The sequence below is a fragment of the Nipponia nippon genome, unplaced genomic scaffold (assembly GCF_047370975.1).
Source record: "Nipponia nippon isolate SJK-2023a ecotype South Korea unplaced genomic scaffold, ASM4737097v1 scaffold_3, whole genome shotgun sequence".
Taxonomy (NCBI): Eukaryota; Metazoa; Chordata; class Aves; order Pelecaniformes; family Threskiornithidae; genus Nipponia; species Nipponia nippon.
In genome coordinates, this window is record NW_028262347.1 from 56,599,408 (window position 1) to 56,626,504 (window position 27,097).

General features: G+C 40.3%; 1 protein-coding gene across 3 annotated transcripts; it reads left to right on the plus strand.

Annotated features, from left to right (window-relative positions):
- Positions 1-116: 116 nt before the first annotated feature.
- SLC25A17 (solute carrier family 25 member 17) lies at positions 117-21,197 on the plus strand. Of its 3 annotated transcripts, none has more exons than XM_087767233.1 (9): positions 117-302; positions 5,220-5,280; positions 6,353-6,419; positions 9,388-9,539; positions 11,951-12,067; positions 12,778-12,923; positions 14,863-14,958; positions 19,125-19,207; positions 19,657-21,191. In XM_087767233.1, exons 1-9 carry the CDS (start codon positions 249-251, stop codon positions 19,802-19,804), a joined length of 924 nt encoding a protein of 307 aa, XP_087623359.1. In that variant the 5' UTR covers positions 117-248; the 3' UTR covers positions 19,805-21,191. The 3 variants fall into 3 exon arrangements, with proteins under 3 accessions (XP_087623359.1, XP_087623357.1, XP_087623358.1); XM_087767231.1 differs by lacking the exon at positions 5,220-5,280 and adding an exon at positions 8,860-8,945 and having other exon boundaries at positions 165-302; positions 19,657-21,197; XM_087767232.1 differs by lacking the exons at positions 117-302; positions 5,220-5,280; positions 6,353-6,419 and adding an exon at positions 8,856-8,945 and having other exon boundaries at positions 19,657-21,197.
- Positions 21,198-27,097: the final 5,900 nt, after the last annotated feature.

Below are 27,097 nucleotides of genomic sequence, written 5' to 3' on the forward strand. Positions count from 1 at the left end.
GCCCCGCACCGCCGCCAGGCCCCCCCTCAGCTCGGACGCGGCCGCCGCCGCCACCCCCGGCCCCGACCCAGCGGCGGCGGCGCGGCAGCGCGCATGCGCCGGGCCCGGCGGCGGGGCGGGGCGAGGCGCCACGTGACGGGCGGGCGGGCGCCGTGGGGCGAGTGGAGGCGGCCGTTGGTAGCCCGGACCCGGGCGGTGGCGCGGTGCAGTCAGGCCGGCTGGCGGCGGAGCCGGCGGGAGGCGCGGCAATGTCTGCCATCGCCTCCTACGAGAGCCTGGTGCACGCCGTGTCCGGGGCTGTGGTGAGCGAGCGGGTCGGGCTCCTCGGCGGCGGCCGTTGGCGGTGACGGGGCGGAGGGGTCTGGCGGGCGGGCGGGCGGGCGGGGCGGCCTTGCCGGCCTGGTGGGGGGCGCTGGGCAGGTCGCGGGCCGCCTTAAGCCTTTGTTTGACTGAGGGGCCGCCGGAGGGCCGCGCCGGAGGGGGCGGCTCGGGTGGGGGGCGGAGGCGGGGAGCCCAGGGCGGTGCGGGCGGGCCCAGCGGGGCCGGGGTGGCCCGGCTGGGGTGCTGAGGCGTGAACCCTGCGTGGCCGTGCCCAAACCCTTCTCGGTCACAAGGCCGTGGGGTGAGGGACTCCCTGGCACCAAGTCTCGGCTCCGCCACCCGTCCCGTGCGAGCACGCTTGCAAAGCCCTAGTCTTGCTCCTCGCTGGTTTTGGATGGAAGATTTGATAAACCTTGAGGCTGGCTCTCCTGAGCTCCTGGAGCCTCCTGTGAACCCAACGGGAGCTGCAGGTGTCCTCCCTTAGAAAGTGGGCATGTAGGCATCTGAAGTTGGGCATCAAATTAGCGATGAAAAGGTAAGCCTCCCAGAAGTTAAGGTGGAGAGGCTGTGTAAAATAAGAGTTGCGCTAAGCATCCGCATGCTGAGTTGCGCTAAGCATCCGCATGCTGCGTTTGTCTCATAAATACTTACAAGTTGTGAAGGGTGAGGTGTTAATCAAAACGTGAAGCAAGCGCAGTGCAGCTAGGGGAGGCTGGTGTAGGTTATTGAATTAAATTTTTCATATGATACTTGTAAATTAAAAAATAGTGTTTAGTTTGTCTAGATTTCCTAGTATGCCCAGCCCTTGAATGAATGAGTGCTGGCTCTGTAAATAGCAAATCAGCCTTGTACTTCCAACAGATTAAAAATTTTAGCACAGTGTAGCATGTTGGACCAGATGTATTGATAGATTTCAAGCAAGCTGATGGAGCTCTACTCTAGGGTTATTCCAGGCTGGCGAGAACACCTAAATATGTATTTTAGCAATTGCTGATCTATTGTTCTGGCAAAACTTCCTGTTCTGAGTCCTTAAAATAACTCGTGATGTCTTGTATAGGATGAAAGTCACTAAATGTTATTGAACAATAAACGCTGATTCTAAATTGGCCTGCCAGAGAAAGCAAAAAAAAAAAGACTCTGAAGGTTGTTTTGTCTCTATCATAAATAAACATGGGATTATTGTCAGCTCTTGAAAGTGTTTTAGGTCTGCTTATTTACGCATCAAAGGCAATGGGGATTTTGTTTCCTCTTTCAAGAAATGGAACTCTCTCAAATGATCTTGTTATTGAAATACTGCTCTCTCCTTTTGCTGGTGTGCAGAAGTTGGTAATACTTCCTAGTCCTCACTGTTAGCTTCTCACTGTCGTATACAGATGCTATAATCAGGCTGTGCTCCTGAACAAACTTTGTGGTACAAACCAAACTTATAAATCCAGCCATAAACTTAAAATGCATGATAAAATGATATCTTAAGTTCCTTGGTGGCATTAATTAAGTTAATAGAAATTCCCTGTTGTATTTAAAGATGCTTATATCTCCGCTGCAGTGAAGTTGCTGTGAGGGAAGACAGAACTTTCTGGAGCTATTGGACTTCTGTACCCTTGTGACTTCTACTTGCTGGCACTAATATTCATATACAATTTAAAGCTCTGGAGGAAGAATTTTTTCCTAAAACGAGGTGGCTTTTTTCTTGGTTTTTACTGCCTTATGCTGGAAACCTTGACATTTTTTTTGTTATAGTAAAGATGTACTCATCGATTTAGAGATTTCTGTTTGCTGCTGTAATATATAAATTTTGGCAAGATCTTTGACATGGGTACTAACTGTTCTGATATTGTCTCACCATTTGTTTAAATTATTACAAAGCACGCTGATGTGCAGATGTGATGCAAGAATTAAAACAAAAAAAGGCAACCCACAGAACTGTGCTGAGGTAATGAGTCAGAAGAACATGTCAGATCACAACATGATAACTTTTATTTCTGTTCTAATATGGTGAAAGTTCATACATCTTCTAGGCTACTTGGTCAAACCTGAGACAAATAGATAGTTTTGTGAGCAGCAAAAAAATCAGTGCTTGATTTCCTGTGAACTTTAATTGAATTACATAAGTATTCTTTAACTCTGCATATGGCTATGAAGTAACCTTCCTGTTACAAAAGCTGTAGGAATGAGAATTTTATAGAAGTATTAGGGCAGTAGTCAAGCTGCTTTGTTTGATTCTGAATGTTGGCTGACAACATTTTTTTTTTTAATTTTAATTTTTTTATTATTATTTTCTTAGAAAACCAAACTTTAGGCTGTGCTCCTGCATGCCTCTTCTTGGCAGCAGCCACCTCAGGCCATTTGTTCTGGCCAATTACTGCCACCTCTTGGCCACTGCACAGTTGTTTATGTGGTGCTGCGGCTGATCAGGGAACTGATCTGACTGAAGAAGTAGCCCAGTGGAAAAAGCTATTTTTCAGTCAGATTAGTTTCCTTGTCTGCATCATGGTGTAGGTGCCCAAAAAGTTATGCCACCAAAATGGAGGAGGCAGGGATGCAAATACAGTTGACCAAGAGCTGGGATTGCTTAAGCCGGTTCGTACCTGTCCTAGTGATCATTCAGTGATAGCATGACTTGACTTGGCAAACGGCTGAGATTCGGCACCGACAGGGAGGTGGTGGGAAGGCAGAGTGAAGCCTCAGCCTTTCAATAGTACAGGGTCATACGCTTTATCGTATGTACCTGCACTCAGTCATATGAGTTACTTTCCCTACTGATCTCAAGTGCGATTCAGTAAGGAATCTGAGCCCGTCTCAAGAGTTTTTGTTGCTGGGGAAAGGGGTGGTCCTTCTCGTCCCTCTCCTTTCCCTTACTTCTAGAAGCATGTAAGGCTCATCATGTGGCAGTGTTTCAAACCTGCATCAGGGGAGTTTCAGACTTCACATGAGGAAGCATTTCTTTACCAAGAGGGTGGTCAAACACTGGAGCTGGCTTCCCAGAGAGGTGACCGATGCCCCAAGCCTGTCAGTGTTTAAGAGCCATTCGGATAATGCTCTTAATATGCTTTAACTTTTGGTCAGCCCTGAAGCGGTCAGGCAGTTGGACTAGATGATCATTGTAGGTTCCTTCCAACTGAAATATTCTGTTCTGTTCTGTGCCTTGTGTCCACCGCTTTGTCCTGCGTGCCACTACCCCAACTATTTCCCCATTTTCCTTTTCTGATTTTGAGTGCAAGTATTTGTGTTGCTGTATGGTGGATTGCATTGAGAGTAGGATTCAGGATAAATCTCACTTTGGGAGGATGGATAGAATTGGGATAAATTGAGCAGGGGAAGGCTGGAACTTGTAGTGACTGTGCAGTCTTGTGGCTGTTTTGTGCATAGGTGTGTGTAACTCTTTTGAGGTTGGCTTCAGAGTTGCTGTAATGCAGCTGTCATTAGGAGGTATATTTTGGCTCTTTCTGGCGCTTCTTTTTGTGCTGCTACTAGCCTTCCAACTTAAATTTATTTTTTTTAAATTTTCAGTCAGATGGGTTCATTAATCCTACTTGCTGTCCAGCTGTGTACACAGTAGGTACCAAGAATGAGCAGACACCGGACAAGTAGGTGGGAGAGCAGAACCAACCCTTTTGGCTAGAGCCCAAACTAAATGGGTTAAAATAACTAGGTAATTATGGCCAAGTATTTTGTTTCATCTGCTACCTGGTGTTATGAAAACTGGAGAACTTAAGTCTTGTTAAGAGCTATCTTAGTGAGGAGACCCCACCTGAAAAATAATCCTCTGTTGCTGGTTGTAGAGAGAGGTCCAAGCAGCCTGCTCAGGAGCTGGAGTGTTCCCAGAGGCAAAGCTTGCTTAAATGTATGCCATAACATAGCTATAGAAAAGTTCAAGTCAGACTGCATAGTGTGCTTTAAACACAGTGCTTGTGTGACTTGCAGTATCCCAGACCTTCCCACCGTTTAAACCATTTGCATGGCTACTAACGGAACAGTGCCACAGCTTTAGCAGCCACTTGATGCATTTAATACTACCATAGAGTGTTAACAGGTTTACACCAAGCCAAGGTCTTTTTGAGTTAGATATCTTTTCCAAAAGCTGTGCAATATTAATGCTAGAGTACTAAAGAATGAAGAAGCTGAATGGTGGTAGAGAGAGAGGGAACAGCTGCTTGATAAGGGCATTTGCAAATACAGTATTTAATCCTGTTACAAAGGAGAGTGGCTGCTGGCTTTTCCATTCGGAGGCTTTAATGGTTGGATCGCACAGGAAGTGAAGAGAGCGTTGGATTCACAAGAAGTGAATCTGATGACATCTAGGTCATTATTTAATTCATCATATGTAATTCATGCCACAGGGGGAGTGTCTTGGTAGGCAGATCTTTATTGCCTAAATTGGAATTTAGTACAATGCTAGATTAAGTCCTGAAAAACTTGTACGCAGTTTTTTAATGAACAAAAGTTTCTTTTTTTTTTTCGTAAGTCAAAACAAGGTTATTGTAACACAATGGTTGCTTGTGTCATATTATTGCTTTTTTAAAAACAAACAAACAAACCAGAAATTGGGTACTGAGGCTAATAGGAGGCAGAGAAAGAGCAATATGTTTGTCTCCTGATACTCACTTTATCAGGTCTCAGACTTCAAAAACTTTCCTTTGGGCAAAAAGGTTCTAATGGTTTTAATTTTAGCTTGATCTAATACAAGAGAAAAAACTTGTTTTGTAAGTGTGGGACCAAAAAGCACTTAAAAAAGACATGGTTGTGTATGGAGGTTATCCCCTTTTAAAACTTACTCAGTACGCTGGTTTCTGGGCGAATTTTCACTTCACTTTCTGAAGTGAAGGGCTACAAAGAGTCTGGCAGGCATCTGTACAAGCAACTGATACACTATATAGCCAGTTTATTTTGTTTTTCAGGGCAGTATGACTGCAATGACTGTATTTTTTCCTTTGGATACAGCTAGGCTTAGACTTCAGGGTAAGTGTCAAACTCTAGTTTCTTTGTACGACGGTGTTTCTGTTCATCTTGGCTTGGGCACTCATAAGGGTGGTTATAGGGGGACCTGTCTTGCATGAACAGGAATCTTACTTGTGTAACACTAACACAATTTAATCACTAACCCCACTTTTCCAGCTGAAGGTAATTCTTCCTTTTGAAAGTAGTTGGCAACCTTTTAATTAGCTGAAAACGCTGTGTGATGTGTGGCCAGACATGGGTTTTAAATGGTTATCTAAGACCAAAAAGAAAAATAAAGATGTGAGATTACACAGGATTACATTTGCGTGTTGCTGCTTTTGGCTGCTGAGAACACTTCAAAATGCAGGGGCAGTATCATGAAAAACTAGTCTAGAGTTATTCCTGAGAATGGTTTAAAGGGGAAAGTCAGGGTTAGAACTGGGAGTAGGAATGTCTGATATTTACAAAAATGCAATCTGGGTATAAACTTTGTTGTTCTAATGCTCTATCTCCCAATCAAAAGTCACAGAATCACCAAGCATTTTAGCACTGTGACTAAAGCGTTCTTAAGAGCTAGAGGGAGATCATCAGCCAGGTTGTCAGAAATATGTGGTTGAACAATTAGCACCATATTGCTGTTGAGCAGCTTTCAACGCAGGAAGAGACAGTGTCTTGCTAAGGCTTAGCTGTTTGCAGATTAACTGTAAGAGATTGCTGTGCTAGTGCTGCTAGTCTGGAGTCCAAGGTACAATTTTGAGAGCAGTTAGGCAGGCCCAGTTCTAGTCTCTTACCTATGGTGAATCTACCTTCAGTTCATGTCACAACTATCAGGACAGGAATTGGCAACTGCAGATATTGTGGTGCCCAACAGAACCTGCTAGTCTGGGGAAGAATGAAAAAAGGAAGTAGTTACCTTGCAAATGAAAATAAGGAGATGCTTTCTGGAATTGCTGCAGAAGTAGGGAATGTCTGTCCTTTACAAGGAAGAAGAAACATGCTCTTCTGGGGGATGTTCAGAATAGGAAGGATAAAGAGTTGAAAATGAGTGCTAAAAATCAGAATAATCTAACAGTTTGATTCTTCTGTTTTCCAGTTGATGAGAAGCGGAAGTCTAAGACAACACCGGCAGTCCTATTGGAAATAATCAAAGAAGAAGGCCTGTGAGTAGATGCTAATTTTTCTTCTTGTCTTCATGTAGGCAAGCTCTAAAACGAATTTGAATTTGCTGTTAAAGTGGAATAGTTAGCCCACGTGGACAGATTTTTTTACTTTGAATTCAAATATCTTCATATAAGTGTGATATGTCTTACATAATCTTATGTGTTCATCTTTAGCTAATTTGAATTAACCTGCTTGAGCACCTTATGCAATCGAGCTGTTCAGTGATGTGACTGTGCCTCCATTAGGGAGGTAGCTGTGCCTCCTCAGAAATGCAGGTTTGTACGCAAACGTACCTTCATGTACCTGATAAACCAGCTGCGTCTGCCCGGATTCTTGGGTGTGTCCATTTCTCATAACCAAGATGAAACTCTTGGACAGCTGAGCCACTTTCAACAGGAGAACTGAGACCTTTCCCAGTTAGAAGTTTTGTCTCCTCCTAAGCACGTGGAAGTAAACAACAAGTGACTCTTTATGCTGATGAGATTGAAGATCTGTCTAAAAGTAGTTAACTTTCATCAATGCTGTGCTTTATTTGCCACATAGTCTGAGCTGAGCTGGCTGGGAAAAACAGTTGTATGTGTGTCTTTGTTACAAGTATTTTCCTAAGTGAATCCCTGGAACTCTTTATGTAGACCAGAGCTTTCAGGACATTAAAGTTGACAAGACTTTAGCTTGGCCAATAATGTTTTGCCACCTTTGAACTTGAGCAGCTGGCAGTTGTATGCATGAGTACTTCTCAGTCAGTTGGTGATCTCTTTTGTTCACATTCCCACATTACATTTGTTACATGAGGGTGTCAAGTAAATGTCAATTAAAAAAAAAAAAGAAAAAAAAAAGTAAAAAAGAAAAATTAAGATGTTAACTGAAATTGAGAGACTGCAAAAGCGGTTATCCTACTTTTCCTGTGAAACAGAAATATCAGTAATTCTGGCAAGAGGTAAACATTATTTCTTCCAAAGGTATTGGCAAGGCCTGGCTAAGCAATGATACTAGTTTTAGAGATGTCTCTGGAATAAAAAAAAACCCAACAAACCCCCACAACAAATAGGAAATCTGTGATGTGAGATTATAAACATCTTGTTCGCATTAGTATGTAGAATCTTGTCTCATATTACACTTTTGTGAGACTGCTTTTCTCATCTAGATGTAACATAAAGCAAATATTAAAGCTGTTTGATAAAACTCTACAGAAAATCCATTAGCTAAACCTTTCTTCCCTGTGCTTTCATCCTTTTCTAGGTGATATGAGAGGTGTTCACTGGTGTACACCGAGTTCTTCTTAAGGTTGCAGTTTAGAACACAAACCTAGGTTTTTATTTGTGTGCAGAAGGATTTGTATGTGAACTGCAGATGCTAACACTGACAACTTAAGTCATTGAAATAAACTCATGTTTTTTTGTCATAGTTTCATGTTTTTTACTGTAAGATGTTTCCTTTAAGAATTTCTGATGATGATTTTCAATAAATCAAGCAAAACTAAACTAACATTCTCAGTAAGAGGACATCATCCCCAGAGGGACAGTATAGGCAGTTAATTTGTAATTGTAACTGTATGGTTAGCTAAGCCTGTAACTTCAGAAACAGCCCTAATAACACGGTGTATTCCCACCTACGTGGGAGGGAGAAGCACTTGATGCATTTGAGATGAAAACCTAGCATTTACATCATAAGAACAGTCAGATGCTGCATTTACCAGCCTTGCACCTTTTATGGTCTCCTTGAGGATCCTTACATTCTGTATATTCCCAATATTTTAATCAATACTAAAGAGCCTCCATGATTACTGCCGGTCATTGAGGAGATTTCTTATGCTCTTAACATGATACCAGTTCTCTACCTGGCTTGTGCAGCTTCAGTGAAGGTGCGTATCATTATGCTATTTAGATGGATTGTAGAACATGCTGGGGATGTAGGGCAGTTGTTGAGGTGTCCCTGTTTTACAGGCTCATCAGGCCTGTCAGAGAAGGAAGCCTTGTTAGTCAGCTGTTATGAAATCATTCTTAAATCAAGATAGATTTAGGTAATACACAAACAATGACAATTATTCACAACACCTGAAAAATAAGATAGCTGTGAATTATAAGGGGGTATTCAGTTTTTCATCTGTGATTGAGCTAGTTAAATTTAAATAGGTAATGTCTTTTTCTCACTTACCTGATGGATTTGCTGTAGGCTTTGCTGCAAGGCATTTATTAGAAATTCCTCCCACCTGCATATCTCATGCCCCAGGTTGCATCCTTTGGAAGACTCTCCTTGGTGGATATTAATTTCAGTAACTAGTCTTCCATCTTTAAATTTTATGTGAGAATCCAGACAGATATATTTCTTTTTCTTCCTTGCTCTAGGTTTATTTTTTATTATTATTTCATATTGAAGGAGTAGTTGTCTTAAATTTTTTTTCCAGCTATGTTAAGCATTGCTTTGTTTCCTTGGAGACAGGAGCATCTCTTTACTGAGGCGTTATCTTTTGTATTGGACTGACAACTCCATTTCTTAGCAAAGATGGGAATTCCCGTCATGCCTTGGTATGTTTTAGTATATGATTTGAACTGACTGTATCAGTCTGTATGCTAACATACATACTCCAAACATATATTCATCCCCTGGATATTTGTAGTACATCGCTGGCTGTTGGTAGAGAGCAGTTACGGTGGTAATAATCACTTTTGGAGTGAGTGAGCCCCAAGCTTCTCGCTGTAAATATGTTTATAATTCATAGTAATCAGGAATAATTCCATTGGAAAGGAGCTGTAGAGGTACAATATAAGTGCTTAGGGGTTTTTTTATGGTACAGTCAGGAGTTTAGTACAGTATGATTTGCTACTATTAATGATAAAGTTGTATCTAGTTAGTATTGTATGTGGTATACAGTATTGTATCTCTGGCACCTTCCACCAGCATGTAAAATCGACTAGATCACATGAATGCTTTGCTGATCCCTTACCATGACTCTTTCCTCTCCCTTAGGTTGGCACCATATCGAGGATGGTTCCCTGTTATCTCCAGCCTTTGCTGCTCCAATTTTGTTTATTTTTATACATTTAACAGTCTTAAAGCTCTCTGGGTCAAAGGTCAGCATTCAAGCACTGGAAAAGACTTGGTTCTTGGGGTTGTTGCAGGTAATATTTACATTTCATCAAAAATGTATTTTTAGTATATTCTATCTAATGTTTTTCTTATGAAGTCCACTGGAGATCACACTGAGTGCTTACGCCTCGCACTGTATGCAGACCTGCTTTGTTGTACAGCTCTGATTGCTCTTCTGTGTCCTTCCCACCTCATAAGTAGGTGCATAAACTGTTGTGAATTCTGGCACACAGTACAGTGCTGTTGCAGTCTACTATTTTATTTGTGCGTGGTGTGTTGTTTACCATGGTATATAACCATCATCTTTTAGATGTTGAAGACAAGTGGCAGGGAGAGGTGGTAGTTTTTTTCAAAAGGAAAGATATATGCCAATTCTGAAATATTTTTGATTAGGATAAGTAAGAGCTTTTAATGTAAAGGATTTGGGTGCCAGTTTTCAGACTTCTTTTTGGATCATCATCTGCAAGTGACAATAAGTCCCTAGATGTATGCAGCACAGTGGGAACTTTATGTTCTTTTTCATCCCTTCCTCTCATGTGGATGCTACAGTGGCTTCTTTGAAGGAATGATGACACTAATGGCTTTTCTAGCAAATCCATTGTGAAAAATTACTACTGTGTGTCTGTGTTTGCTTGTCCTGTTCTGCTGGAACAATTGCTCATGCAACCACAATGAAACAAGCTGATTTAAAAAAAACTGTCAAAAAAAAAAAAAAAGCCTGTGTTTATTTGGGAGGGTGGTAAGGTGTTGGTGTTTGTTTACTTTTTGCTAGTTTCTTGTACTTTCAGTGTGTAGGCACAATGAATAGCTGAATAGTTGGGGGAAAGTAAGGAAAGAAATTCTTAACTTGACTTTTATCACTGGGGGAAACTTTCTTATAATTACATTCTGGAACAAAGGCTGTAGGAATTAGAGTAATAGCTTGTCAGTTAAATGACTTCTTCAATGTCCATAGTTTATATCCTCATGACGGAATAATATCTGGTGTAAATTGAAAAATTCCACTTGAGGTGTTTACTAATTCTCCCTACCCATCTCTCATTCCTCCTACTGGTAGCAAATACAGATTGGAAAAATATATTAAAAAAAATTACCTTTCCAGTCTGGAAAATAAAGTTTTATGACTTCTCCTTTAACTGAGTCTGGGTGAAAAATTACAAGTATATTGTGCTCTGTGTTACTCCACAATGTATTCACATTGAGTTTGGTTAAGAGAGATTAATGTGGCTTACTTTTTCTAGTGTCTGATTTTGCTCAAAACTTGAGCTGATTGTAGTCCTTGTGAAGGATACTGAAATATAGTTATGTTTATATTCTGCTTTTCTGAACCCTCTTAAAGGAAAAGAACAAACAGGCACAATGTGGGTAGTAAAGTTTCACCTTTTTCAGATTTACTGTTCTTGATAGTGATAGACTGTGTCCATCTCAGTATAATGAAATAATTCAGTCTGTCACTCAGACTCCTACCAAAGCAAGCAGGGTAGAAGCAGATGCTAACTTCTGTGATGCAGAAATATTAATAAGAAAGATCAGAAGCTTGTTTTTACATGATTACTTCAAAGTAACTGCCTCAGTCATTACTGAACAGGAAAGACCTGTACCAGGTGATAGCAGAAGTAATGTCACTTAGTCCTTCTCCCTGTTGCTTTAGAACTCTACTTTGCAGTACTACTTTGTGGCAGCCTTATGTGTGTTTGTCCATTTCTCCTTCCTCATCCTACTTTCTGATACTCAACTTTCAAACTTTACTGTTGGGATCTGTTATTGTGTGTAATCTCTTGGCATTTCTAAGCCTCACAAAATATTTGCAGAATCCTGTGTTTTCCACCTTAAGTGTACTTAGTGACTCTAGAAACTAGATATTCTCATTGTTTTGGCAGCGTAGGAGCTCTGTTCTGGTAATCAAGCTGCATGCATTTATCTGTTCTGATCTCTCCTCATAAAATAATCCTTCTAACCTTATTGCTCTGTGTTTCTTTCCAAAAGTAGGCAGGCAGCATGTCATCATGGAGTGAAGTAGGGCATGAAAAAGTAGAGTATCTTGTGCTCCAGTGTGGTGTAGTATGCAGCAAAGTAACAAGTTCACTTAAGATTCCTTCAACATGTTCATATTTGGTGTGTTTTGTTGTTTGGTGTTTTTTGTTTTTTGGGGGGGTTTTGTGGTTTGTTTTGTTTTGGGGAGGAGTAGCAGAAATGTCTTCCAACCGCATGCATCTGCTGACAACTAATTCATGGTGGAGCTGTGCTGGGGAATAGCTGAAGTAGCTTATTACAAATTACCAGTTTACTTTTGCTGTTGTGCTGTGTTAATTTTTCCTGCTCTTCCTACCAGTAATTTCAGTAGTATGTGAATTGGCATAAAAGGGGATCTGATAGAAGACCAGATAGATAGAAGAAATCTTCTGGTTCTGGCTGATTTTCTTTGTGCTGTGTTTTATGTTAGGTGTAGTTAATGTCCTGTTGACCACTCCTCTTTGGGTAGTGAACACACGTCTGAAGCTGCAGGGAGCAAAATTTAGAAATGAAGACATTGTACCAACCAATTATAAAGGCATAATAGGTAAGCACCTGTTGTTTTCAACCAAGGAGAAGTTCATTAAATGAAATATATCAAGGACTCTGAAGTTTGAAGGCTTTTATTCATGTAACTGATTTCACCCTGGAATCTCTATGCTTCCCTATCGCTTTGCAGTCATGAGTTTTATAGGAAACTGGACTTGGCCATTTCTGATGGTGATTAAGAGTTTGTAGTATGCACACCTGTAACTAAAATTCCTTTTGCAAAGGCAGGTGTCTTATCATACAGATCCTGGAGTAGTAGTGAGCCCAGTGAGATGGTAGCTGGGAGTCTTGAGTTTGGGCAGATAATCTGCAAATGAAACTTCACTCACCTTAATCTCTTAATCACCCACATGTTCAGACTGTCTTCCTTTTGAAAATAAATAAACAAATATTGGTTTTGTTTTGAAGAAGGTTTGGAAGACCTTAGTGTTGATGCTGAGCTTGTACTAAAAAGAGTGGGGTGTCTATGCAGATGATAAACTTTGTTTACGTTAATGGTGACGTGAGCAAGCACCTCCTTTGTCACTATTTTTCCGTTAACTTCTAGATTAGAATGAAAGATAAAAAAAGTTTCATAAAAGATTGCAGTGGCTTATTATACACTTTGAATATTAGGCTTTAAGTGTAACTTTTCTTGTCTTCTACAGTCAGAATTTTGTAATCAAAATTTTGATGGTTTTTTTCCCCCCCCCCCACCTTTCTTCTCAGATGCGTTTCATCAGATAATACGAGATGAAGGAGTCTTAGCTTTATGGAATGGTACTTTCCCCTCCTTGCTGCTGGTCTTCAATCCTGCCATACAGTTCATGTTTTATGAAGGCTTTAAACGGAAGCTTTTGAAAAAGCAGCTGCAAGTGAGTATGTTTTGAGGGCAAGTGATGGACATACTCTGTTATAAGACAGATTCTTTGACATGCTTTACTTGAGCAAATTCAGAAATGTAGATTTCGTTTTGGTTCTTCTATTTTTGAGGGGTTTTTTTGAGTTAGTGTATCTTCTAAAAAAGTTCCGTCATCGTGAAGTGAGACGTGAATCTTTCATGTCCCTAGGGAAGATACTCCTGTGATAAATTCCTCTTCCTGTAAAAATAAAACTGCACCTCTTGTCCACATTTGTTTTGATTTGTTCACAGGTCTCAATGTAGATATTTCAATTCTAATACATCTGTTTTTTAAGCATGTACATACAGACTGTTTTGAAGTCACCTCTTAACGCTTTCTCTAGTAAATCAAGTATATTGAGCCTTTAAATTATCACAGGTTTGTTCTGGACCCTGTCATTTTAATAACACTTTTTTCCTGAAGCCCTCAATTTTTCACTATCTTTTGTCCAAGGATGGAGACTAGGATTGAACATATAGCATTGCAACCGTACCTCCCCGCTTCTCTAAGTAGAGGTAGAATCACTTTTCTGTCCCTGCTTTAGAGTCCCCTTCTTTGTTCTTTTTCTTTTTTCTCTGTATCAGTTATAGCATCTCACCCGAACTCATGTTCCTTTTATGTTCTAGTACATTGAAAAGCGTTTCTGTTACATTTTAGGATAATGTCATAACATATTATATGTTTAAGCTGCAGTGCTTTGCTGTTAGTTTGTGACTTCAGAATGCCTTTGGCTGTATTAAAATGTTAGATCATATCAATATGTTACAAAGCCATCTTGTTTTTCCTCAAGACAGTGAAATTATTTTTACATGAGATTTTGCATCATAAATAAGGCTTGGGTTTTTAACCATCTTTAGTCAATACTGCAGCTGCAGCACTCTGTGCCTGATGGATCTACCCAGTTACATTATGGATAATACATTTTTTTGAGTGATGAGCTGAGCTTCCCTCTGCATTGTTATTTGCCTGTTGGCTAACTACTATATTTATTTCTTGTGTTTCTTTTAAATGACTTAATTCTACCTTAAATTAGGGCGTGTTTTATCCGTGATCAGTGGAGAGGGAAAATACTTTTTTCCCCTAGCAATGGTCATTTTTATTTTGGACAATGTTTTTCTTTCTATTTGATCTTTTCCTGATCGTCTTAAGTATATCAGATTGACTTTTTAAAGATGTGCATGTGTGTGCATACTTCTGATTGCAATCAACATATTTCGCAAATTTGGAGTGTGTTTTGATATGGGCGCCTATTTATTTTCAGTGATGAATTCACACTGTTAGACTGAGATGCACTGTAATCAGCTCAGGCTATAACAATGTATTTGGTGCATCGTGGAACATTGTGGGCTTTGGAGGTGTGGATGGACTTCCAGCAGGTGTTCTTAACTAATAGGGGATGAGATTTTTAGCCTACATCATCAAGTCTAAAATTCTGCCTGATAGCGTAGTGATCGTGTCTCAGGATTATAGAGTGATGTTCAAGGATTCTTTCACTGTTGCCTTTTCACAAGTGCCATGTGACTTGTTCGTTTAAATGTTGCAAAAGCTGAAATGCTTATTGATTGATGGGATGTTTAAATGCTACTTCCCTATCTTTTGTTTACTCTCAGTGCTTTAAATTGGTCTAGTTGCATGGATTTATCTCCATTATGTTTTAGTAACCTGTTTATAGCGAGAAATGCAAAAGCTTGTGAGCACGTAGAAGTTACAAATAAACTTCAGTTGTGGGCAAGTACGTTGGTTGAACTATAACTCTTTAAAATGAGAAGACCCAGAGACTTCATGAAATCTATGTGTCAAGGATACTTAGATAACCTGGTAGCAGGTACCAGTACAGAATCCCCAAACACGTAGGGGTAACTGGCTGTTTTGATACTATGTGGAAGTAATACGTCCTTTATCTGTTGAACAGCTCACATCTTTGGATGCTTTTGTCATTGGTGCAATAGCCAAAGCAATTGCCACCACGCTCACTTATCCTCTGCAGACAGTACAGTCAATTCTGCGGGTAAGTAATAATTTCATTTCGGGGTGACTGCCTCTGACTTGTTCTGTACAATGCAAGCCCTGTTCATATGGCTTGTTTTTCTGTGTGTTAATGAACCCAACATTTTGGGAGCTCCTTTTGCACAATGCAGGTCACTGATAAGGATGCCTCTCATCTTTGATCCTGTACTGACAGATTCTGATAGAACTTGGTATTACTGGTGCACATTTGTTTCAAGTAGCTGGTAGGATTGACAACATTGGTACAGTGCCTCACAGAAGCTGATGCACCATACTGCTTTTAGGCACTACAAAAATGTACATTTACTTCTTTGAGTATAAATAGAAAATGTGTCAAGTGGGAAGTTTAAAATTAAATCCTCTAAACCGAGTTTGATTCCAGATGACCTAGGGTAATCCAAAAAAAGTTCTATTCATAGGTTTTGTTTTATTTGGATGATGGCCTGACCTTGTCAGTAGCCAGAATGTGATTCATCAGGGGGAGATGAGCTCCCTCGTAAATAATATCTTTAACCACTTGCCCGGCTTTGTACGCTAATTGTAGTGGTAATGGAAACACTTGCATTTATTCTGACTTGCAATTTGTATGTATGCTGGATAATGCTGCTACCTTCAGTATGTACCAATATTGTAATATTGAAACAAAACAAATTTTTTGGGGGGAGAGACCTCACCATACATAAGCAAGCATATTGTAGTTTAATTTCTGTGCTTTTTAATCTATTTTTGTAAGTTGTTTCTTGATTATTTTTCCAACAGTTAAATATTAATAAATGTTTCCACATGAAATATAATGCTATTCTCCTAAGTAAGGAGAAGCCCTAACTTGCGTGTGTGGTAAAGCCATTATATATGTTCTAAAACTTGTATAAATTTGGAGAATTAGTTGAATTATTGAATGTGAGCCTTCCATGCTAAGGATATCACTTTTCAGACTTCTCTAATAGGGGTTTTTTCTTGTTAACTGTTCATCTGGAAAAAGTTATTTTCATGCAGATTTTGTAATTATTTTAGTTTTTCTTCTCTGTAATTAGAGTGGACTAAATGCATTTTGATTTTTGATGGCCTGCAAAAAGATAGTTTGGATGCTTTATTTCAAGCTAACAGGACTTGAATATATTTACTGTGTGGTTGCTGCTACACTGAAAAGATGCTAGGTAAAACTTGTGTGCCTGCACAGCTTTCTACTTCACCCTGATGATGCACAAAATGGCATCCACATTGTAGATGTGTCAGCCACATTGTCGTTTTGTCAGCAGTCGTTTTTTCTGAAGGTTTTCTAACTTCTGATGATCAGCTGAGCTAATGCCTTCATTCAATGTCTTACCCTGTTTAACAGCCTGGACATGTCTCAGGAGTTAAACTAGTAACACAGACTTCTATTACTGAAGTGACAGATACAGAAAAACATTTAAGCAAATTTAGCTTTGTTTGGATAAGTTGCAACATCAGTCTGTTTTTAATTTGTGATGCTTTTTCTGCTGGTGTGAAGGAGAACTGGATGGAAAGTTGGAGTGCTTTATTTTAGGTTCAGCATTGCACAGCAGTACAGTTTTCACGGGGCTACCTCAATGTACAGCTTCAACCCTTGTTCCTTTCCACGGTTGCTATAGAAATGGTTACAGTCTTGTGACTATTACTTCATATTTTGTCTGTCTCCTTTTGGCTTTTTGAACAAAATTCTTCTGTCTCTTGGTGACAATGTCATTCTTTAAAAAAAGGGCAGCTCTGGTAAGTTGTGCTGCCAGCTTGATGTACTAACCAGCTGCTGCTTACTGCTCACCTCAGCTGAAGTCAGCTAGTTTGCTGCTGGCTTGCCTGAGCAGTGATAAGTTGCCTTTCTGCTAGAGCACAGCTAACCATCAGTGTCCTGGTGGTGGTGGTGGTGTTCTCACAGTGGGCCACTGTGAAATAAAGTGGCCCATATGCTGCTTCTCTGTGCCAGTCCATCCTCTCCCTGTGATGATGGGGAATACAAGGACCCTGTCTCTAGTTCTGCAGTCACTAGGGGTGACTTCTTTCCCTTTGCTCTATGAAAGAAGTAATAGCCAGAAATCCTAGACGCTTCTGGCAAGAACAGCAGGAACATGCATCTGTGATACCTGTGTTGTCCAGTTCAAACTTGCAATACTTCATAATGTGTTTTCTAATCTAAAGCTAGCATTGTTATATTTGATGAATTTTTTTGTCACTCAGAGGAAGTGATGTTAAAAAAAAAAGTTATGAATAAAGGTTTAGTATTTTCAGAAATAACATTCCACATGAAGTGTACTTTGTATAGTTGTGGGTTTTTGAAACAATTTTAGCAGATTTACACACAAGCTAATACAAGCTCGATATAATTAATAAAAACTTACACATCATAATTAAGTTCTGTCATCAAATTACGAGCACAGAACTCTCTTCAACCTTAAACCTTTAGAAACTTACTATTGTTTGAAAGTTATTAGAGTTCTTTGTAATGAAGTCTCTACACCTTTGCTTTCAACTTTTTGGCAAAGCACTCTTGCTTCCATATAATGAACAATAATCCTGTGTAATTGATTGTAAGCAGCTTCCAGTCTTGCCATTTGGTATGTCTATCTCCTTTTCGGTCATTAAAAATACGTGACACTGGTGTTACTCATTATGCAGTGAAAATGTTCTTTAGCCTATGTGTTGGTAAACAGTGGATAAATTAAATTTGCCTCTAGAGAAACAGCAATACTGTTAATGTTCTTGGTGATCCTCGGTAAAAAAAGTTCTTTTTAAAGCTTTTTTTCTCTAGTGTAGAGAATGCTACTCCCTGTGGGAAATCATCTGCAGTAATCAGTGAAGTATTGACATCCTGGGGAGAAATCAATGTGTTTTTTCCCCCTTGATGAACCTTGGTTTGCAGTACAAACATAGTCCAATGGTGGAGAAGAGAGGAGAAGGGAGCACCTAATCCTGGTGTAGCTTGGAAGCCTATGAGTAATCTGGGCAGTGACTGGCCTTGTAACTTGGAACCTAGTTAGCAATTTTTTGGGGGTGTGTCTGAGTCTTTGACAGTAATCCTTAACATTAATTTATCAATATCAAACGAGTTAGTTGCTGATGAGAAGATCGTGGGTTGTGAGCACGTATTTGCCTAATAAAGGAGATTTCCAATGGCATTCTGTTGCTGTTGTTTCTGAGTTCTTAAGACATATAGCAAAGGGAACTGTGTCATCCTGGCATTTCTGAACTGCCTAAATCTGCTTGCATACTCTACCTACTGTCAGTGGTAACTTCTCACGCCTAAGAAGTAGCAGTTGCCTGAGTAAGTTCTGGGAGAACTCATCCACAGGCAATTGCTTAAGTTCACCTTTCTTAGCACAGAAGTATAATACAGGCTTCAAAAGCTATTTGGCTATGTTGTTATAAATACAAGTGTGGCAACCCTTGTATATTAATAATTCATAGCTGCAGCTTGCTGACAGTACTGTTGACCTGTATCAGATAAGAGTATCAATGAATGCTAGAAAAGGAGTTGCTGAAATTGCTAGTTTAACTCTGAGACATAAAATTGCAGCAGCAGCTATCATGTCTACTGAAAAACGGTTTGGGGATAAGCAAATGCAGTGAGTAAGAGAGAAGTATTATTTAGGCCAGGTAGGTGGATCAAACAATTTCGGGTTCTTCCACAGCAGTTCACATGTAAATGTTTTGCTCAAAGACCATTGCTGGGCAGATAAATTCTGGGTTCAGCTATGTAATCTCAATGTAATAATGGTTTGCAGATGTATGAGGCTTTGAATCTTTGTTGAATGAAAGCTGAGCAAGCCAGAAAGAACTTGCTTTGAATGTCATATCCCTACTGAGACTCTGTAAATTATGCTTTTGAGATCTTGAAAACCGTTTCCTCCAGAACAACTGAAAGAGAGCAAATATGGCCACGTGTAGCACTTTCTTAGAATCCATCTTAAAACGAAAACACATTATTGTAGCGCATACCATTTTACTGCTTTCTGTGTGAAGTTCAATAACGTGAGCTTTGGCCTCAGTTCTTCACTGATGGCTAGTATAACCTGGCAAATGCTAAGAGGTTTAAGATAGGCTCTCCAGATTTTATGCATGTGTTGGGTTCTCTGCCTAGAACCATGGGGAAATAGTACAACAAAATGCTCTTCCTTTTTTTTTTTTTTTTTTTTTTTTTTCCCCCCCCAGTTTGGACGCCACAGGTTGAACCCAGAGAACCGAACGCTAGGCAGTCTTAGAAATGTTCTTTACCTTCTTCAGCAGAGAGTGAGGTGAGCTTTCTGGTTTTTTCTAACATGATACAGAAGACTTGAGTATTACTAATGTTGAAAATATTGCTAGATCTGACTTTTGTTTCTTTTTGCCCCCCTTAAATTGCCATTTGAGTCAACCAGTTTTTTGTAATATATTGCAGAATAAGTACACAAAACCAAATTCTGCTAAATATTTGTACAGTGGTATGAAGGATATCTATGGATATCAATTCATTCACCTCTCATCTTGAAAAGAAGCAAGTTTCTTGCACAAAAGACTTAACTTTCTGCAGATTTTTCTCTTTAAAATATTATTAAACATAGCTGACGCACAAGACATCACGAATGAATTTGATTCTTACAGTTGTCATTAACTTGTGATATTAATTCTTCTTTGTAGTGTACTGATTTACTTGTAGAAGGCTATTCACACTTGTTTTCTTTTTTGTTTTTTTTTTCCTTCTTAGGCGTTTTGGATTAATGGGACTCTACAAAGGCCTTGAAGCAAAGCTCCTGCAGACAGTCCTTACTGCTGCTCTTATGTTTCTAGTGTATGAGAAACTGACTGCAGCAACCTTCACAGTCATGGGATTAAAGCGTTCACGCAAACACTGAAAAAGGAACTTATGCCAAAGATTATGGGGTCTAGAAAACATGGTCCATTTCTGAGACAGTCTGGGTAACAAAAGGTCCTCACTTCCTCTTTCTCTTTTCTTTTTAGCCACCTCCATCTCCATTATTTGGAGAAATTTGGTATACACTCTACAGGACCTGTTGCCATGAATTCAGGGATAGCCCATTCCCTACTCTTCTGTGGACTCACTATGTGAAACAAAGCAGAGACCTTATTTAAGCACTTGACATGAAATTTTAACTACTATATGATTTGATTGACGTTCTTGGCAAGAATGAGTATCTGTTGCTATGCTTTCTTGTTTTCCCTCAAGTCATCGTCAACTATTCTTCTATCTTTACCCTCTGTCAGCAGCTGGTGGGGCTGGTTTCATGTTATTTTCCTTGACCTGTGTTTATGCCACTTCATATGTAGTTCATTAAAATAATTCATAAAGAACAAGATTTTTGACATAGTTTTCTTTTAACTTCAGGTATGTTTGTGACACAAAATGATAGGATATTGTCCCAAATATCTGGTGGTGAGATTTCTGAACTGCTAGAACGTATGTTATCAGTGCCTTCTTGAATCCCCTTATTTTGAATTTTGAAAATGTTGAAATGCAGATAGTGGCTAGATAGGAGGAATATAACCTTTTGCTTTTTCAAGCTGAGTAGCTCAAGCTGCTTCAAGAAAATGGGCTTGCTACACAGAAGTACATGATGTTCTGTAATCCGGTTCCTTGTGAGAATACGTGAATTCATGCCATATTCTCATACAGAGAGGGAGCACCATCCTATGCTTCAGAAGTGGTATGCCCTCTCAAAAATGTGCTTTGATTATTTTTCCACTGATCTTCCCAGACACTTTCCTGACCATAAAGCATAAAGGTCGTAACTGTTGTCCCAGTTAATGTGAGTGTATATGTTCTTTTTTGCATAATTTTTTTTAATAGTCCTAGGCCATAAAATCCAAATAAATCATGCTGTGTCCATCGTTAAATTTGCAGTAGGATTGTTCTTCAGAACAGTGTTATATTTGAAGTATTGAGAAATTCCATGGTACTTTAACACCAGGAATGTCTGGGAGAGGAATTAAGTGCTGCAGGAAATATGTTACTGAATTGCCAAATGGCACCCTTTTTTGGATCTCAATTGAGTGAATTCTAAGCATGAAATTGGAATGCAATTCTGCAGATAATGTTGTCTTTTGGACAAGAATAAAAACCTTTACAATAACTGCTCCTTTTAAGAGTATTGGGAGTATCTGTGTACAAGAAAAATGCTCTTCATTCAATGCTGGATGCTTTTCAGTCGAAGTGGGATTTACATATGACAAGTAAGAATGTAAAAGCACGATGAGCTGTAATTATACTTTGATAGATGACATGAAATTTAATGAAAGACTCTGTAGACCTCACCAGTGGAAAAGAAACAATTCTGAAAATTTCAGTGAAAATATTCTGCTGACTGAACTGAGTTATCATGTGGCAAGATAGTCTGCTGTCTTTTTGGTGTTTTTAATAAGAAATTCGGAATCAGTAGTATGGCTCTTAATGAGCTACCTCACTTTGAAATTCCAGCTGTCAGAATCATTGAGAGGCTGTTGGCTTTATGCAAAGTGGTTCTGATGCCACTTTGGCTGAAATCTGTGTGGCTGCTAGAAGCTTTAGCTCAGTGTCTCAGATTTTTCTAGTCTGTGGCATGAAGGAGCAAGTCCTGCAAACACAGGAAGTTTTTTGTTCTGGTTGCTTTACCTGTAAGAAAGTAAGTAAATGCTTGCTTGCTATCTAGCTGAAAAATACTTGCCTATCACCCAGTGGTTTCAAAGGAATAAAAAAGTGCCCCATTTCTGCAAAAGAAAATGAATACAGAACAACCATATAGAGAGGAGTGCTGGCCTTTGCTGTGTCTGTGTTACTGTTAAATCTGGAGTAGACATTTTGCATTAAACTCTCTACTTGGCTCTACTGACCAGCTGTTATAATGAAACAGTTTCATAAAAGGATGAAAACAAAAGCGACTGAAGCCAGGAGCATCTTCAGCCTCATTTTAGTGAAAGACCTATGGTATTTAAAACTTTATTTTGCTCCCGTGTTCTGCAGTGTTGATTTAGACATTAGACTGAATTCACTGAAAGACTGCTTAATCTCACGTGCCTGAGCCAGACTCGAGATGGTTGAGGAATTGTTCAGCGATTTGTTCAATCAGCAGGCAAATGTTCATGTTACAGCTGGTACCTCTGCCTAAGTTTTCTCCGGCGTAGTTTGAACAGATTATGACATTTCTGCTAGAATCGCTAAAATTATTTCGGGCTTCAAAGGCGTATGTGAGTATCTTTGAGATTAAAAAAGCATAATTTATCAAAGCGAACTATGAAAGACAGTATTTCTAATCTTGGTACTAAACTTGTAAGTCACCACATAAATACTGTCCAGAAGCAAAATCATAATACAATAATTTTACTATATTTTAAAATATATTTTCTGGTGTGCCCCTCACAAGCAAATGTATAGTTTCAGGTGGTGTTATAAAGAGAAAATTCAGCTAATCTGGCTCCGTAGTTAAGTCATTTCACTGAAAAAATAGTTGTAGGGGAACTAGTTACGCATTTCCATGATGAACAGCACAAAACATACATGCGTTCTTTTAGACAAAAGTGACTTCTAACAGACATGGTTTGGGCATTTGCAGCTGGAGATGGATATGGAGACAGAGCATGAGGTGGTGTGGCACAAGCAGCTTTACGCACAAGTATTTGCAATGAAAGCCTGATTCTGGGACTGCTGCTGCCAGTACGCTACGTTTCTGCTGTGTGGCCAGTATGTAACTGCATGTTCCGGCCAAAAAATTGTGTCAATTCACTTCTAGAGAACCTGACAGAAAATATTTTCATCTTGAAGTGAAAAACAGACCTCCTCCCTCTTTTTTTTTTAAATACTATTTTTGAGGGGAAAAAAGAAGAGATGATTATGAAGGACAGCAGCAGAGAGATCGTCTGTCTTAGCCAAGTTTCATCATGGCTAATCCCATCCTTGGCTCGATTTAGGAGATTTAAATTTAATCCTGTCCTGTGCTTTCTCTTGCTTGCCCCACACTTTGACTGAAGCTAGGAGACCTCTAAGACACCTTAGAGACTGTGAAGCAAGTGGCTCCTCAGGTATTTGTGATGTTTGGGATGAATTCTGCTCCTATTTGTGTTCTAGATCATGCCTCTCATCATTACATAGATTGTTTGCCTGTATAAATTATAGTAGAACAGTATTTAACATATTTTAGCTTTTTTTAATGTTACTTACTAAGCCTCAGGTTAGAGGCTGAATGCTGATAGGGTATAACATACACTCTTTGTCTTAAATAACGTTGTTGAATTGCTGAATGCTGCTAAATAGCAGTATCTGTTGCAGAGCTGGTTGTGCTTTCCTGGAAGAGAGTCACTCCATCGTACAGTTTGCCTTTGCTGGCTGCACTAAAGAAAATTCTTAAAACCTGAAAGCTGGCACATACCCTGTGTGGGAGGAAAAACAAGATTTACCTCTAGTCTGTCCAAGAGGAATAAAGTGTGCTGCACTGCAAAGCTTCTCGTACAGATTAATCCTTCCATTACGCATCTTATTACTCATCTGCTTAGGAAGGAAAAGGGGAGCGCTGGCCCTGCTCCTTGCTGGCCTTTTGTAGTAAAGGCAGGCAAACACGATCTCTTCAGATAAAGACAGGTGAACCTTCAAGACAGGGATATTCCAGCACAGGGGTCTGTTGAAAAATGCAATTATTTTTCCATCATATGTGAAAAAATTTCTCAACTGATGCATGTGGGGCAGGAGAGTACAGAGCCATGGGAGAGCAGGAGCTCTTTAGGAGGCCAGCAGCACTTAAGCCTGTGGTTGGGTTTTATGTCTTTTTTTTTTTTTTTTTAATCAATATGATTTAAAGCACAGTGTTAGATGGGGAGGCAGGATGTCTAAACCAGTTGTTTTTTTATATTTGCTTAATCACCTAATCTAAAAGGCTGAATTCTGTGTCTGCAAAGGCTGCTTCACACGGCGGGGAGAAGATGCTCTTTGCATAACAGACCTCTGCTTCTTGCTGTTGCTGTCTCTTGCAGCAGAAACCTCTTGCTTTTAGGGCATGCTCCGATGGCGTAGGCTACAGACACCTCATCAAAGCCAGTTCTCAGGGTATGGAGAGGGGTCAGGTCCACTTCTTGCACAAATAAATCTGCGCACAACCGCCTGGTCTGCGCGGGGCTGCTCACGCAGACCCAGTGTAGAACTTCACCAGCGTGTAACATCAGGATGTAATCTACTTAATAATATTTATAGCTTACAGGTTTTGATAGCATTAGATATAATAGTAAGGTTAGTTTTAGGATTTGATAAACAACAGTGAAAGAGCTCATTTTCAACGGGTGCTACGCCATGCAGGAAGTTGCCTGGTACTGAATTAGTTTCACTCCTCTATTCTTCCTTTGGTTTGTGTTTGAAAGAAAGAGACTCCAGAACCTCCTGGAAAATAGTAATTTAAAGGAGAGATATCCACCTTTCTCTTTGCCTAGCAACAGTTTTCTCTGCTGTTCGTAGCAATGTAGTGAATCTGTCAAAACAGCTGGGAGGACAGTGCAGCCACGTTAAGGTAAGGGGCAGAAGCTTGTGCAAAGATAGATTTATTTCTGCATCCTCTGCAGTCGGGGAGGTACCAGCACAGTCATTGCGGCTGAAGGAGAGGGAAGAGCTGTAATTTGATGGCGGTTCAGGTCAGAAAGCTCAGCGAGACAAGAGTCTGCACCCATAGCTAGCAGCAATGGAGACGTACAAGTGATAGCAAGGGCAAAAACTATCTGTGAGAGGTTCCCAGATGTACATCTCCGGCGACTTAACAGATGCTGATGTAGCACTTGCGCAGTGGGCCTCGCTCACGAGGGTGCTATCGCAGCAGTAATGAACGATGCATTTCACGTCATCCCCTCAGCCGTATCAGTGGCGAGAGTCTTCACTTTTACAATCACCGGCTGGAAAACTGGATGTGTATTCTTTCGGAGCTGGAATGGTCTGGATAGGGGTTTTTTTCTTGCAGAATACCCCACTACTTAGTGCTTTTAATTTGCAGTGTTGTTTGCTGTGATTTTTTTTCAAAGCAGCTGAAGTAAGTGATAGGTGCGTCCAGATTGCTGGGATTTTTGCTTGCATTTTGGCTGCCCAACTTGCATTAAGGCGTTTAGGAGGTTCCCCCAACTATGCCAATATGCCAGGTTGTAACCGAGTCAGAAACAACTTAAAAGGCACACGGTTACTGGTCACACTGGGAACAACACCTCAGAGGAGCAGATTTTAACAACAGGGAAATCCTCTTCACAGTGTTGCATTTGTAGCTTTATCTCTAATGCCCATTGCCAGCTGGACACACATACTCTGGGCTCGGGGGCATCTATGCAGAAGGGGCCTGGGATCAAACCCCGCCAGCCTCGGCGTGGTGGGATCAGCCTGGGTTTATCCATAGGAAAACGCATTTTTCTGACTTCACCCAGTGCTCAGCTCACGCTGGGAGAATTGCGATCGTTAGTGCTTGTTATCCAGCTGTCGTCATAGCGCGTGTTGGTCTTATTCTTAGTAACAGCTAATCTCTTCTGTACGCTTACATCCAGATATGGAGGATGCAGGGTTTTTTTTTTGTTTTTTTTTTTTCCAATAGGATTTATTTGGAATTAGAGACAAATGCTGACCAGGCTTTGGCAGGCTTTGCTGTGGCTTCCTTAATGAAAATTGTTCCTTTACAATTCTTGGCTTGTTTTTTCTGATCTTAATCTATGATGTACAGAAGATTTCAGCATGTCTGGGTGGATTAGAGACGTGATGGGGCCCCGCTAAATGTCCCGTTATCTCAGCTGAGTGATGGCACATGGAGAGGCCTAGAGTTGCTGTTTTGAAAAAATCTCCCCTCTCCTGTAGTTCTTAGGAAGTTTGTCATTCTTTTAATGTCCTTGAGGAGCTGTGGCGACTTGCTGATGTGAAGGTTTTATGAAGCGCTGCCTTCCGTGAATGCTGATGTGAGAAAACTAATTTGATGGATTTTTCTCATCATCTTTCCTTGTGCACACGTCCATGCAGTCCTAAGCCTTGGAGTCTCCCGTTGCATACAAAATAAATGTCTTCCTTTCTTCTGAATTATTTCTCCTAGGCTTGCCTTGTGGCCATGAATCAAAAAAATACTTTGACACCAGAGTTTTATAGTTTTGAGATTCCCCAGTTTACAGCAGGCAATATATGAGGTTTTTATAATTTTTTCACAAGAGAAGACAGCCTTTTATCTCCCTGTTGCATTTTTACTCTTTCTATAACATTTCGAAAGATACAAGTTGGAGACTTCATACGCTGCTTTCAAAACTCTTGAAGTATTTATCAAGAATAAAACAGAATGTTCCAAGAAAACTGAAATATTGTATTTAGTGTTAGAGGATAAAGTGGGGAAATTTTCTCCTTTCCTCATAAGCAGGGAAGAGGACAAAGAAATGGAGGAAGAAGTAATAACTCTCATTTCCTCATTGCTTTTCTCTGGAGCAAATACATCTAAGTTTTACCTAAAGCTGAAAGAGAAACATTCATGGAAGTCTTTTTGTGATGGAGTGGCATGTTGGCCTCACCTTTGAGAAGGTGTATGTTTGACTGACCTTTTAAAAATGAAAACTGACTCTGGAGACCTTGTAGCTCCCGTCTGCAAGATGTTAGCTGCTCCTCTAGCGTACCATGAGCTTTCGTAGCCGAGTCTAAAGCTGTGTTAACTTGTTGAAGCTCAGCACCCTTAAGCTCAGCAACCTGATCATGCACCTCTTCTCCTTGAGGAGTCTGTTTTATTCTTGCTGAGTTAGAGGGGGCTCGAGCTGGGGAGCCGGAGGGCAGTGCCTGTATTATTTGTATTTTGGGTATTTTCTGTTTTTTTTTTTTTTTTTCCTCTGTTTTCGGTGGGTTTTGATGTGAGGCCGGACACCGGCAGGTGGCAGCCAAGCCCCGCTTCCCTCCCGCTGCCAGGGACCAGGCAGGGCAGGAACCGAAGCAGAGGGACTTCTACGGGATCCAAAAGAAATCAAATTACGATCTGAAGATTTTGAACCTTAGCCTGGAGGAAAGGCACGCCAGGAGCGGGAAATGAGGATAGGGTCAATGCCATTCTGCATAGAAAAGCTGCATCCCCTTGCTGGGCGGGATGCTCGCTTTTGAACTACGCTGTCTGCATCATACGCCGCTCGTAAAAATTGGTGGCGTTAAAGTTTTTCCTTGGTTTCATTATAGCATTGCAGTGAAT